Below are 15,140 nucleotides of genomic sequence, written 5' to 3'. Positions count from 1 at the left end.
GAATACTGTGTTTATATGTTTATATATATAAACTCCCATACACTGTGAGTCTGTATTATATGGCTCAGGCTGACCTAGAACGCACTATGTAGACAAAGCTGGCCCTGAACTTGAAGAGCTCTACCTGCTTCTGCCTCCTACGCACACCTTTATTCGTTTTTTAATGGCAGTATACCCTATGGCCTGGGATGGACTCCAGGGTCTGTATAGCTGAGGATGATCTTGAACTTCTGATCTCCACACTCCTCCTGCTCGGGTACAGGATTATATCCACGTGCCACCATGGTTGACCTTAAAGTAGTTTAATTTACTCTTGTGATTGTGTGCTTTATTTATCCAGAGTCCTTTGTTTTGCGATGTCTCAGAGCCCATTTGAATATGCTGCCATGCCCTCGTGGAAGAGAAGTCCTGACTGTGCTTAGGGGAAGACTTGCATGACAGTAGGTTGCGCCATCTCTAAGTTTGCCAGCAGCCACCATGTTGCTTCAGAAAGGTGGTGTCAGCTGCTGCTCTGGCCAGCAGCAGTGAGAGTTTCGTTTCCTCCGCAGCATACAATAGCAGTGGGCTCGAAAAAGCTTAGCAGTCCACTGGGGTGAAATGGCCTCTCTTGATTCATTGAGAATACAAAGAAAAGGGCTATTATTCTACACTTGCGTGTACCCAAACATGTTTCTGTTATCTCTAATCTTTTTCTTTCATATTTGTAGAAGTTATTTTTATATATTTTCTCTCAATCTGGGATTCACTTTATTCAATATATAGAGTCTATTAAAGGTTTAAATTTCCGCATGGTTGAATTTCTCAGCATTTCCCTGGTGATTTTCCTATTGGTTTGTTTGCTTGGTTGATTTTTTTTTTTCCCGGAGACATGGTTGTGTTCTATAGCTCAGGCTAGGCTTAAACTTGTGACAGTTCTTCTGCCTTTTTTGCCTGACTGCTGGGATTAAAGGCATAAATCCGCATCCTGGTTTTGGTTTGTATTTTTTTGTGTTGTGTCAGTGTCCCTTCTTTTAAGGTCCTGATAGCAATTCTTTTATATTTCACTTCAAAGCTTTAGAATACTGTTGAGTACATTTAGGCTTTTAATACCAAACACATGTTGTCTATACAAAGGACTGCGATCTGGAAGTATTACCACGGGAAATCTGAGGGAGCTATCTACTTTAGCTTAATATTTCCTTATGAGTTGTCAGCTTTAGCATCTGACTGAAGGGTCTCATCTCACTGGTGCTCTCTGGCATTGTTCTAAACAAGAGACTCGTATTTATACACCTGACTCTGGGATCTGTATGTTTCCCATTTGTTTTACTATGTCTTTACAGTCTCTGGGCTTACAGCAATTCTTGAGACGTATTTTAGAAGACAAGTCCTACCTGTTTACTTTTATTATATATACTATAGGTTTTAATATTATCGAGTTTTGTGGATACTCTATGGAACTCAAAGCAGAAAATTAACACTGAACAGCAAGGATCCAAGACCCCCCAGTTTTTGAGCATCTGGACTTTCATTTCTGATGCTCTCTACTTGTTTATTCTTTTTGTTGTTCTTAAATTTTATTTAATAATCCTGGATGGTTTCTATATTGTCTCAAGGAGCTTAAATAGATGTGTTTCTGTGTTTTTTCACCCTTGGGAATTAGGTTGAGCATGCCTGGGAGAGGCTGTGCGTGTGTTTGCCGGCTTCCTTTGGACGGCAGGTGAACCTGCAGGGTCACAGAAAGTGCTCTCTGTTGCCCTTGCTTATTACAGTGCGGGCTGTGTGTCCGTTTCTTCGTGTGGAGACAGATTTTAGACACCTGGGAACATTTTTGGTTGATAGTCTATACAAGAAAATCAAGTTCTTACAGCTAATCGCTTAAGGAAAGAAAGCAACCATAGTGGAAATAGTTCAAGACCTCCAGGCCTGTCATCCCAGCACTTGTCGGGTGGAGTCAGGAGCATCAGGAGTTCAAGGGTAGCCTGGGTTACCTGAGACCCTGCCTTAAAAAAAAAAATCTCAGCAGCTAACTAACCAACCAAACTGGAATACAGCCCCACCCCTTTATCTTATGTGTATGTATGCGTTTCTTATTTTTCTTTCCTCAACAGCGTAAGCTTTTTAAGGAGTAAGAAAATGAAAATTTCACATTTGGCTCAGTCCTGTAGAGCCAGGCTCTGGAGTCTGGCTCGGAAGTCCTCGGTGGAGCACCCCTGGGTTCTCCCAGAGCTCAGTGGCTACTGGTATTGAAGTTGTACAGAACTGTTTTCTCTTGGTCAGACATGTGGTAGGGCCAGTGCTTGGGCTGCACAGGGGAGTATCCCTCAGATCTATACAGCTTTCTCCATGATATCAACCAGATCCTGGCTGCCAAGGCTGGGCCAGGGTGATACAGGTGGCAGGAGCTACTTTGGCCGTTGTCACCACCATCCTTGGTGTTTCCTTCGTCATGTGTGCTTTACTAAAGGAAACCCCATCCGTGATCATGAAAAAACTTTTCCTCGATTTTTCTGAGTCACAGAAAGGAAATATTTCTTTATGTCATCGTAATGTGGGTGAATGCTATTTGTGTCTTGGGGGATATATTTGTTTCATCCACTAAAACATCGGTGATCTCAGTTTACCTTGTTGATGTATTCATATCGCCTTGCTTATTAGTATAACTTCTTTCACAAAAATAAAGTATTTTCCCCATTAATTCATGTGCAATCACCACCCTTTCTTGAAAAACACTGTGTGAATCTCGATTCTTAGCCATCATAAGTTGAGTATTTACTTATTGGGTCATCCGAGTGACAGTGGCCGCCATAGGCTCATGTGTTTGAATGCTTGGTTCTCAGTTGGTGGAACTGTTTGGGAAGGATTCGCAGGTGTGGCCTTGTTGCAGAAGGTCTGTCACTGTGGATGAGTTTCAATGTTTCAAAAGCCCAAGCCCTATCCAGTTAGTTTTTTTTATGTTTGTGCCTCAGGATGCAAGCTCTTAGCCACGGCTTCAGGGTCATGCCTACCTGCCTGCTGCCACGCTCCCACCACACTTGAACATAGTTTTTTCATTGCCAATTGCTTTCACACATGCACACACACACATGTGTAATAGGATGGTGAGTTTGCATGTGTGTGTGTGTGAGGGAGGGGGAGGGAGAGAGGGAGGGGGAAAGAGTGTCTGACTGTGTTGCCCAGGCTGGCCTTGAACTCACAGTATCTTCCTGCCTTAGCCTTCCTGGTGCTTGGCTCACAGGCTTATACCACCATAGTTAGCAACCGCTTCAGTTTTCAGATGAAGGTGCAGAGCACTGAAGTCACTTTGCCCAGAACTAGTCAAGGCATAAAGAAAAACCAGTTAGGTAGTTGATTCGAGTGGTGGTGACCTCAAGTGAACCACTTACTTGTCTCTGCCCCCAGTTTCCTTACCTCTGAAAAGAGTCACAGGTGGACTGTAGGGAAAGACTGAGCTCATCCCTGCTCCCTGCAGCACCAGTCAGATGCAAATGTTCTTCCTCTGGTCACTGCCATAAGGGCTTCTGTGTGGAGCAGGATGGTTCAGTGGAAAACTATTGGATGTCGACAGTCTGGTTCTACCCTGTGCTAGCATATACCTCCTGCCTGAGGTGAGGATGCACAGTGGGCTTTATGGGGAGTGCCATAACTCCAGAGCAACCAGAATAGAAGGGAAAGAGACAAGAAGAACAACCAGGAGAAAAGCAAGATGCTGGCTGCTGTGCTGACCTCCATATTCACAAAGCAGCAGTCAATTGCTCATTCCTAAGGGTTCCTTCCTTGTAGCACCACTTCAGGGCACCAGTGTGCATCTCTACGTCAGGATAAGGAGGGGTATAGAAGAGGCTCCACCTGCCATTGGTCAGAACTCCTCAGGGAGTGGACCCCCTCCATGCTTCCCAGGTAGTCGCTTCCTGGACTCCAGGACCAGGGACTGTGGAGGGTCTGTGTGGGTCAGTGGAACTCTTGTGTTGAGTGTTTGGAGACAGTGCAGAATCCCAGCCTCCACCACTGAGGCAAGTGAAGAAACCTGAAACCTTGTAAGAGGACATAAGGCCAACTGTGACCAGGATCTGTATGGACTGGATCTGTATGACAGGCTCTTGCTTCTCAGGGAGCAAGCAGGACCTCAGAGGCCACTCACGCAGAAGTGTGAAGCTCTGGTGTACTGGTGACGCCCCCTTCCACTCTTGACCGGCCTTGAGAGATGAATAAGGAGTGTGTTTGATGCATGTTGCTCACACTGCCATGGTTGGCACAGAATAGGACCTCAATGAACGTAGATATCATTTTTCCCATGACAGTTGGATGTGCCTCGGGAAGCAAAGAGCTGAGACAGTCTAGAAATAGCTACAAGGAGGGGAATACTGAGCCCTAGGATACACCAGATGAAATGCATAGGAAAGCTCTTGTCAGGGAAAATGGATGGTCAGAAGACCACCCAGGGAGGTCCACAAATTTAGGGAAATTTTGGGGTGAATCAGAAAGCATCTTTTTTTCCTGCCTGTAGGGCTCAGTGGTATCTGTGGGAACTGATTGCTGCTTCTATGTCAGAAAGCTGCCCTGGTTGCCTGGGGTCAATGTTGACAATGGTTGTCAGGGATCATTTTCATCAGTATGTAAATGAGATACAATACCAGTGAGACTTGATAATGGGGAATTAACTATGGATCTGGAGAGATGGCTCATTGGGTAAGAGCACCCACATCGTGGTTCACAACTGTCTGTAACTCCAGGCACAACAGCTCTGATGCCCCTTTCTGGCCTCTCTGGGCACTGTGTACTTACGGTCCACAGACATATATTCAGGCAAACACTGACACATGAAATAAAAATAAAAATCCCAAAGGAAAGATAATAGAAAATGAAACATGTCAAGGCCTTTTCTAGTCACTGTTGGTTTGTTTGTGTCATTAGCTGTGTGAGAGAAATTGTATGTTTTCTGTCTCCCGGTTGAGGTTACTTATCGCCATCTTCTCTGGCCTTGACACCTTTGGGAGAAAATCGTAGCATCGTTGGATATGTCCTATGAAGGGTTTACCACGAAGCCTGGAAAGGAAAGTGAAGGAAGATTGTTCTGGGTTCCCAACATCTGATTTGATTGTGAATGCTGAGGGAAGATAGTGCTTGGAAACCAGACTTACGACCCTCCAGAATAGCAAGACGTGCACACAGAACTGGGCAGGAGAGGGATATGTGGTTCCATGTTATAGCCTCTGCTCTTCGAGGTATGGTTGAAAGTGCAGGACCCAGGTGGAACAGGCCTGTGGCTTTCAGGTCAGCCAGACCTCAGCTGCTAGCTGGTGTCCCCACCTCCTGACTGTCACCTGGACCACTTTGTCTGTGAAGCTGTTGTCGGGACCACTTGGCAGGGAGGAGCCCTCGGCCAAAGTTTGGTGCACTAAGTTCCCATAGCAATTCTCAGTGCTGGTTGCCAATGAGCCATGCCATTCATATTCTCTTCTCAGAGCCTTTTGCATCTGAGAGCCTTTGCAATTTAAGAGGAAGACATTCCTGTGTGGCCTGTAGATGGCAGGTTCTCTGTGGACAGCTCACTGATGAAGTCAGCTAATAATCACTAAGCATCTTTTCTGTGAGATCTGACTGGTCATAGCATTGCCCATTTTCCCCAGGAATGTCTCCAATCTCCTGCATTGGATAGCTGTGTCCGCCATCTAAATGTGACTGCAGTTCAGTGGACAGAGCTTTATAATGTGCTCATTACAGAAGGATATTCATGGGCCCAGGAAAATATATGGGACACAGTGTGTATGAACAGCTGTGCATTTTTCATGGGGCTTTAGGCTCAGAGATGTCACAAAAGGCACAAAGGGGACTGGGCTCCCATGTTAGTTACCTTTCCATGCTGTGACAGATGCTTGGTAGAAGCAACTCAAGGGAGGTATAGACCATCCTGGTAGTAAAAGCATGGAGGTAGGAGTTTGAGGTGACTGGTCACACTGTGTCTGTTGTCAGGGAGACAAGAGATCATCCTGGTTTCTTCTCTAATCAGTCCAGGACTCCAGCATGTGTGTTGGTGCTGTGAAGAGACGCCTTGATCATGACAACTCCTATAAAAGAAACATTTGATTGGGGCTGGTGTACAGTTCAGAGATTTAGTTCATTATCATCACACTGGGAAGCATGGTGGTCACCCGTAGACATGTTGCTAGAGTGGTAGCTTAGACTTCTAAATCAGGTTCAGCAGGCAGCAGGAAGAGAGAGTAACACTGGGCCTGGCTTGATCATCTGAAACCTCAAAGCCTGCTGCCCAGTGATAAACTTCCCCCAACAAGGCCACACCTACTTCAACAAGGCCACACCCACTCCAACAGGCCACACCTACTTCAACGAGGCCACACCCACTCCAACAGGCCATATCCACTCCGACAAGGCCATGCCTCCTAATAGCTCCACCCAATTTAGCTCATACTACCTATGAGCCTAGGCAGACTATTTCCATTCAAACCACCACACTGCCACTTATATTTAGGGTGGGTCTTCAGACCCCAGTTAATCCTACCAAGAAGTCCTCACAGGTTCATCCAGAGGCTCATCTCCCAGATAATTTCAAATCTTGTCAAGGGCACAAGCAAAAGCCACTGTAATGGAAAACACATGGGCAGTTCTATTTCAGGACCAAGGAAGAATTGCATGAACAGCTGGGCCAGGGAGGCTGATGGGTGGTGTCGTCCTGGATAAGCCATCTACAGTTGTGCTTTACAACAGGAAGCTAACTGATTTCTTTACCATTTGTGTGCTATAGTCCAAAAGTCAGAAGGCTAGGCCAAGAGGCAGATGCATTCTCTGAGTGGCCCAGCCAGCTGTGAAATAGCTTGTTTCTTTGGGAAACTAAGTAGAGTAAGACAGGACACTGCCTAGCAAGGCAGCTTTGAAGACTTCCACAACTAAGCAAGCATCTCTATACAGATCTCTTTGCTGAGCTACAGGGCGCACCAGCAACCAGGGTCACCTTTACCTGTAGGTGCACCTCCCTGTCATGGCTCCCTCAGCTAGGAGTGGCACTGCAGTACACAAAGGTGACACTGATATTCTGGAGTTGACTGTTGGCCAGTCTCTGACAGTAAGGACAGAACCGTCATGGTCATCTGACCTTTCCTTGTACTTCTGACATTTAATTCAATATTTAAGGTTTTTATTTTGTTATTTTATGTGTATGGGCATTTTGCCTGAACGCAGGTCTGTGAACTGCATGCTTGCAGTGCCTGTGGAGGCCAGGAGAGGGCGTCTGATCCACCGGAACTGGAGTTGTAGATGGTTGTGAGCGGCTAAGTGGGTGCTGAGAGTTGAAACCAGGCTCTTCAGAAGAGCAACCACTGAGCCCTCTCTCCAGCCTCCGACATTTAATTTTTATGGTGAAGGAACATAACAGGGTTTCCTGCTGATATTTGTGGATGTGAAATTCTTAAAAAAATCTAAGATCAAAGAAAACGTTAAAAGCTTAAAAAGAAACCCACCATGTTTTATTTTCTCAAAATACATAGTTTAGAAGGTAAAATATTCCACTACTTTATTTAAAGTCAGTTAAACTCAGAAAATATTTATTCAAGGCTTCCTGCATCACTAGAGATTTCGGTCAGTTTTCGGTTGTGATTTTTTATGCTTTAGGGAACACCAACTCTATCCCATAATAGCAACTTCTCTGCAATCGAGAGAGCTCTATGATAAGGATGGTTCTGTCATCGTGAACTATGGGAAACCATCAATCCCCATTAATTAATGTGTCTTTCAGTGGTCTGATTATATAATTCACATCTGTAGTTAAGATTTGGGTTTTTGGCTTTGAAATCTGTTATGCTTATTTCTCTGGCTAAGCACAAATATCACAAGGGAAACATGGTTACGGCATAGTCACTTAACAAAGGAAGTAGAAACCAAGACATAATTGTCTTCAAAGAATGCAGTACTAGAGGTTTTGTTGTTATAATTCCCTCTTAAAATTATGTTTGCATTTTTTAATTAATTTTTTCATATGATGTGTTTGATATACTTTAATCGTATTCTGAGAGTCTCCTGGTGGCCTTCCCTCCCCCACCTCTAGCCATGGACGGTTTGTTAGCTGAACTCTGGAGTCAGAAGGTTGGCTTCCTCACTTCCTGTTCATGGGACCCTCTGCAGGTGTCCTCTCTTTTCTAGGCTGGTATGGCTGCTAGCGGGACCCAGCTCCCGAGATGGTTGTGGAATTGGTATCTTTGTATACAACGCCTGGCATGTAGGTCATACTTAGCAAATGTTAACCAATGCTAATGTCTACTGTATCATCAGTGACTGCCACTGGCAATGTTACTGTCATTTTAGCTAGTATGCATTATTATGTGAGAAGGAAAATTCCTGTTCTTGTTCCCAGTTCTGTTGAAAGTGCGAAAGAAAGCCCTAGTCCTCTGCCTCCTTCACTGAATGGTGAGGTTGTTAAAATACCTGCTGCAAGGAGCTTTGATTCTGGTATCCAAAATCAGAGAAAACAAAAGGAATGGAAAAGAACCCTGTTTACCTCCCAGATACACATTCAACAGAATCACAACCCAGCAGCTCTTACCTGTCTGCTGGCATCATCTCTTCTTGGTACAGAGTTGGGGGTGGGGGAAGGAGGGCTATCTACAGTTTCAACTGTAAAGAGATAAAAGAAGGAACTACATTATCTCAGATGCCAACACTGAAGGTGGGCATATCCAGTGCTGGGTAACTCAGGCTGTAACCATGGCAACTGCTTTGCTCCAAGATAGATTGCCTTAATTAAAACAACACATCGACTAATAAGTGGAGAATTGACAGCATAGGAACAACCATGAGCTCACTGTTTGATTTTGAAAACTAATACCAGCGACAGAATTGTGGAGTAATAATTCATGGCATGATATGGAGAACCCAATAAAGGCAACGATGCTCGAACCATGCCTTCGTTTTCCTATGGTTAGTGGTAAAATCTTCATGATCTGATGTGTAAATCTGTGGACCCTTTAGGTCACCTAAAATTTCTTAATGTCTTAGGAATCAGGGAAATTCGGGAAGCTGACCTGACACGTTTCCATTACTGTGGTGACTGGGGATTCAGACAGTCCTGCTCAAGGTGTAGTGTTTAAACTAGAGGACACGTCCTATTGTCAGAGAGCACAGACTTCATAGGAAAGATTGGATTTCTAGTCGTACAAGCCGTAAAGTAAAACCAATGCTTGTGAACCTCAGTAACTAAGTCTGTATTAAGAACCAGTCACATCTGCTTTTAAAAGTCAGCCCTTCATAGAAGAGATCCTTCACTGGTTAGGGGCTTGTGGTGGTTTAAATGAGAATGGCTTAGTCATCGGGGAGTGGCACTGCTTGAGAGGCAAAGGGAACTGTGGTCTTGGAGGAAGTGTGTCACTGGACTTGGGCCAAAGAGGTTTCAAAAGCCGAAGCCAGGCCCAGTGGTTCTCTTCTCCTGTGGTCTGCGGATCTGAATGTAGAATCTCAGCTCCTTCTCCTTGCTTGCCTCCATGCTCCCTGCCATGCTGACAATGGACTGAACCTCTGAAGCTGTAATGCTTTCTCTTGTAAGGGTTGCCAAGGTCATGGTGTCTCTTCACAGCAATAGAGCTCTAAGACTGAGCATGTACTACTCTTGCATAAGACCTGAGTTCAGTACCCAGCAGCAACTTGGGGTACCTCACGACAGCTGGTGTTCCAGCCCCAGGGGATTTGACGCCTTCTAGACTCCTCAAACACTCACATGCAATTGCTCACACACAAGCACGTGTACACATAAGTAAAGAAAGATAAATATTTAAATATATCAGAGATGACTCTGACACAAGTTGAGTGCCCTTGGACAAATACCTAAGTTTCCTAGCACAATCATACCTCTGAAGTAAATTACAAGTAGCAAAATTAAATAAATAAAATCAAATAACAAAATTGTGCTAAAATTATTCTTACAGTAGATGCTTTATACGGAAGAATCTTCTCATCTTTGACTCTCAGTTTCTTTCCTCAGTTTTCCTTCAGGTTCCATGTATTAGCATGCTTCTTTGCTCTCACCCAGAAAGGAGACATTTACTTTAGCTGAAGCCAATGTCTTTCTTCTACTTACCCCGGAATCTAGATTAGTTTCTGTGTGATGATTACACTTAGAAAAATATCCTAGGACTTTGCCAAAAAAAAGAAAGGCTAGGCTGAGAAAGTTGGGAAAGTAAATCGTAAGTCTATTCGATCAATAAAAATCTCCAAAAATCTTTAAAAATTAACAAATAACTCTATGATGTAATTTCTGACTTGGTTTTCCTTATCTCCTTTCCTCTTCTTGTTACCTTGTCTTTTAAATAATGGAAAACTTGGCTTATGGTTGGCATCTTACAAGTGGCTCTTTGTTGGATTAGGAGAAAAGGAAAGAAATATTTTAACTGTGGCCCCAAGGCATCGCCTCCCCAGTGAAAGCTGGAAAAACATTAATTAGGTAATTTAGGCTGAAAGCACCGGTCCACCCACACTGTCTTATTTAAAATGCAAAAGTACATGGAGTAATTCCTGGAGACCGGAAGGTGGTTAAATTAGTTAAATTGTCTTGGAGGCTAACCTGCTTTATGGTATCTCTTATACATCGTTATACATCGTTAAGGTTTTATTGTTAAAGGACCTTGGGAATGAAACTTGTAGAGGAGGAAGCCAAGATCCCAAGGCCGAGTACTGAAATGGCTTTGTCCAGTGAACACTAAATTGTAGGAAAGCTTTATTTCCTTTCATGCCACTATAGTCAATGGTTACAGAGGCTCCACTCGGGGTACATCTGAATATCTGCACTTGCACATCTCCAAGAATTAGAAAGATAATTTGGATATGAGAGAGGGAGAGAGTTGAAAGGAAGAGACACAGGCAACAATTTGACAATGGTAAGGTGAAAAAACATTAAATTTCCTTACAGTCAACAGAGAGAAAGAAAGAGGAGAGGCTGGTAGCCAGTTCACAGGGATCTCTGATGTATAATAATCATAGACACGGGGCACAGGGCAAGACAGAACCTCCCTCCTCCACCCTGTCTCCACATTTCCAAACAAGGTCTCTACCAGACTTTGTCTAGGTTTTGGTGATGTGTTATCATATGAGCTGACCACAGGGCATACCCAGCCTCTCCACAGAACCTGTAGGAGAGAATCCAGCCAGGAAGGAGGCAGCCTAGGATGAACTAGGGATTATGTAGCTGTTTCCCCCCAAACCACACAGCAGGTGGTCTTTAACTCATCCTCACATTTCCTATGTGTGTATGCACATGTGTATGTATGTGCACATGTGTGTACACGTGTGTATGTGTGTGGACATGTGTGTGCACCTGTGTACACATGTGTATGCATGTGGGCATGTGTATGCACATGTGTTTGTACATGTGTGTGCACATGATGTGTGCACATGTATGCACACACATGTGCACGTGTTTGCACGTGTGTGCGCACGTACGCACATGTGAGTATATAGGCATGGGTGCATGTGCCACTGACACGTGTGGAGGTCAGAGAATGACTTCCAAGACTTGGTTCTCTCTTTCTACCATGGACCCAGAGGCTCAACTCAGCTTGCCTGACTTAAGTGGCAAGTGATTTTATTCGCTGACCTGTCTCAAAAGCCCCAGTTTTACAGTTTCAGCCATTGCTTCTCACACACAGTGAGTGCTAATTTAATGTTTGTGAGCTCCAGTAGAAGATGGGCATGCGCAGAAGAGCTAGCCGTGTGAGACTCCCAGTTTAGGCCTGGGTGTATCACAGATGATTTCTATGTTGGACGATATGGACTTTTCATTCAACTCTAACGGCAGTGCTGATTGCTTAACCCTCCATATTTTAAACGAAAAATAAAATCCATCTGAAGTCTCCTCCCTGGGCACTGTTGTGCAACGACTTACATTATTAGGTGTCAGGATGAAATAGAGCTGGCTTTCTCAGAAAGGGGGAGAGAAATAATAATCCCAGCACCTCTGGTGTCTTTAGGACCAGGTATATTAATCTGCTTCCTTTCAAGACACATACTCCACCACTCATGCAAGGTCATGGCCAAGGCCTCACATCTTCGATGGCAGGGCACTTTGCTAGGGAGCCAGCTCCAGACAAAATACAGAAAGGTTATGTTACCATAAACATTTTATTCTTTTTGTTACTGAGAGGCCTGTGGGTGACAGTGCTCATCTTTGCAGTGTGGGTTCTAGGATCTAACTCAGGTCATGAGGCTTGGGGGACAAGCTCCTTCACCCACTCAGATGTCTCATCAAGCATAAGAAAGGATGTTTAACTCTGCGTATTTGGATGTGGGAAATTCCCTTGATTTTCGTTAGGAGAGTGTAACTTATTCCTCATGTATTATACATTTTACATGCATTGTTCTCCTCTTGCCTTGCCTTTCTTCTCCCACCCTCCTTTCCTTTCTCTCCCTCTCTTTGTCTGTCTTTCCTTCTTTCTTTCTTTCTCTCTCTCTCTTTCTTTCTTTCTTTTTTTCTTCCTTCCTTTCTTTCTTTCTTTCTATTTTAGACAGGGTTTTCCTAATGTGGCCCTGGCTAGCCTGGAACTCACTAAGTAGACTAGGCTGGCCTTAAACTCAAAGAGTTGTGCCTGCCTCCGTCTCTAAGGAGCTGTGATTAAAGGGTGGGCTACCATACCATGCCAGGCTGCTTCGTACTCTTAATTTGAGTTTATTCATTAAACAAGGAAGGATATCTTCTCTGCAAAAGCATTCCAGTCTCTCTCTCCCCCCCCCCCTCCCCCTCCCCCCCCCCCCTCCCCCCCCCCTTCTCTCTCTCCCTCTCCCCCCCCGACTCTCCTCACTTATTCACATGCATAAAATACAGTGAGAGAAATGCTGGCAGGTTGTTCCGTGCAGTGTTGCATTCTTTTTTTATTCTCCATGGTTATTTTGCTCCACATTAGCCTGCCTGGTGGGAATTGTTTGAAGGTGATGCAGGAAGATGGGCAGAGTGGTTCTGTGTAATTCCCTCGCCTCACCTAGGGTTGCTTTGTTTGTTTCTGCTTTATCTACACCAGTTTCAAATCCTGAGCTAGGGATTTCCTCAGCCCAGTGTATCTGAGTGACGCCTTGTCTTCTTTCCCAGCCCCTCTGTTTTTACCCTGTCAGAAGTTAGAATGTCACTAAAAAGTGAGGCCCGGGTGAACACTTCTACGCTGCAGAAGATCGCCGCAGATATGAGCAACCTGATAGAAAATCTCGACACCCGGGAACTTCATTTTGAGGGAGAAGAGGTGGAGTATGATGCATCTCCAGGAGACCCCACGGCTCAGGAAGGTAAGGACAGACCATGGGCGGCTCAAATCTTCCTCAGGGCTGGCTGGCAGAGCACAGTGATGAACAGCCAGAGAGCGGCCTCCTTCCTTGGAGATGCAGTGCTTGGGAAGAGAGGACTTCTCAAGGCTTACTTATTTTAATTATGATTTATTTTTATTTTTATTGTAGGAGAATGGTGACTCTAAGTGACCAGAGCCCACAGTCTACATGACCAGATCCCATGTCCCCCCAGAGGTCTGGGACAGAGTTAGACCATGCTATCTGATGGCTTCACAGCCCCTAATTTATAGTCCTGCCCAGGACCTGGCTCCTCTATTTTCTTGTTGCCTAGGTTATCCCAGAGTGAATCACAGGGTGTAAAACTTTCTCCAGCCCCTGGAAAGGAGACAGACATCCTTTATTTTCCTCTGTCTAGGGGATTTCTCTGCATGCTCTTCCTGGGCTTCCCCTCACCCTGTCAGATGTCTCCCACTCTTCCTTTAAGGTATACCTCTCAGTGCAGTGCCGTTCCAGACTTTAAAAGGAAGCCTCTCTTCCCTTTAAGCCCCCATCATGTTGTCTCTGATATATAATACAGTGTCCCTTAACGCTGTCCTACCTCAAGGCTGAGTCATGTCTCCCTTGGTCCTGAGACCCTCTCTCCTAAGAAAGCTCATTCCTGGGGGTGGGTGGGGGCAGTTTTATGTCAGCTTTCCCCAAAACAATCATGTGGGTGTCCTGGATGAAACCCTCGTCATCAGGCTTGGTGGCAGCATCTTCACCCACTGGGCCCCATCAACCCCATCTTAACAGCTAGGACTCTTTCCACGGCGCGATGCTGCTCCCCTCTCTCACCGGAATAACCTTGCCCCTTTGTCTTTTTCAGCGTGCATCCCATTCTCTTCTATTTACAACACTCAAGGATTTAAGGAGCCCAACATCCAGATCTACCTCTCTGGCTGTCCTGTAAAAGCACAAGTACTGGAAGTGGAGCGCTTCACGTCGACCTCGAGGGTCAGGGCGCTTTGGGTTCATCTGGTTTCAGTTTTATCCACTATGCGTCAATAAATAGTGCTGTCCGGCTGACCCTGTTCTCTTCTCTCAGCTGTGATACTGTGGTTGGGCTTTGGTTATCACTTCCAAGTTCTCTTCACATCTCAGGAATTTGCTTCCTTCTCATAAACTCTTTTCATACACCCCCCCCGCCCCCGCCGTCCCACCCCTTGGGAGCGGTGCTCCTCCTGGCTGTGAGATGAGGTCTCTGTAGCTGAACCTGGCTTTCAGCTCTTGCCTCTCCCCCTTCCACCTCTCCAGGTGTGAGCAGCCATACTGCCACAGTGTTTCTTTATTTTTATTTTGGACAGCGTTCAAGGGCTGGTGAGGTGGTTCGGTAGGTAAGGCACTTGCCGCCAGGACTGGGAATCTTAGTTTGATCTCTGAAGCCAGGTTGGGGAGTGGACTCCTGGCAACTGTCCTCTGATCTCCACCGAGTGCTATGACACATGCATGCTATGACACGGAGACAGGAAATAAGTAAATGCATGGAAAGAAACACACACGAAAGAACAGCATCACTAAAGAACAGGATCATTCAAGGCAATCTACTAATTTAATAACTGGCAAGATGCTCTTTCTCTCCTGTACTCCTCTCACTTGGGCTTTTGGCTTATCTCTATCTGTTAGGTCTCAAACTTAGGACAAATGGCTGAGGGGCCTACTTAACATATCAAAACGGATGTGACTGCCAGGTTCTCCAGCATCCCTCAGTCCTTACCTATTACAGGGTATGGTTGGCATACTGTCCCCCACCCCCATCATAAACTTCTCCAGCCTGTGGCTGTGCTTCTTTTCTCCAGAGCCCTTCCCGCTCGAGCCCAGCCATTTGGTTACCCTGCCTCTTTTGTCTCCCCTTT

General features: G+C 45.2%; 1 protein-coding gene across 3 annotated transcripts in view; it reads left to right on the top strand.

Moving 5' to 3' along the window:
* Positions 1-15,140, top strand: part of Pld1 (phospholipase D1) — a 202,256-nt gene that overhangs the window by 77,706 nt on the left and 109,410 nt on the right. For all 3 annotated transcript variants that reach the window (XM_032898579.1, XM_032898581.1, XM_032898580.1), the window contains 2 exons: positions 13,058-13,248; positions 14,114-14,241. In XM_032898579.1, the coding sequence (XP_032754470.1) occupies positions 13,089-13,248; positions 14,114-14,241 (288 nt within the window). In that variant the 5' untranslated portion in view covers positions 13,058-13,088. The remainder of the gene's footprint in view (positions 1-13,057; positions 13,249-14,113; positions 14,242-15,140) is intronic.

Source organism: Rattus rattus, chromosome 3, assembly GCF_011064425.1.
Source record: "Rattus rattus isolate New Zealand chromosome 3, Rrattus_CSIRO_v1, whole genome shotgun sequence".
In the NCBI taxonomy this organism is placed as follows: domain Eukaryota; kingdom Metazoa; phylum Chordata; class Mammalia; order Rodentia; family Muridae; genus Rattus; species Rattus rattus.
Note: the sequence above shows the minus strand (reverse complement) of the source record. Positions and strands in the feature narration are given on the sequence as shown.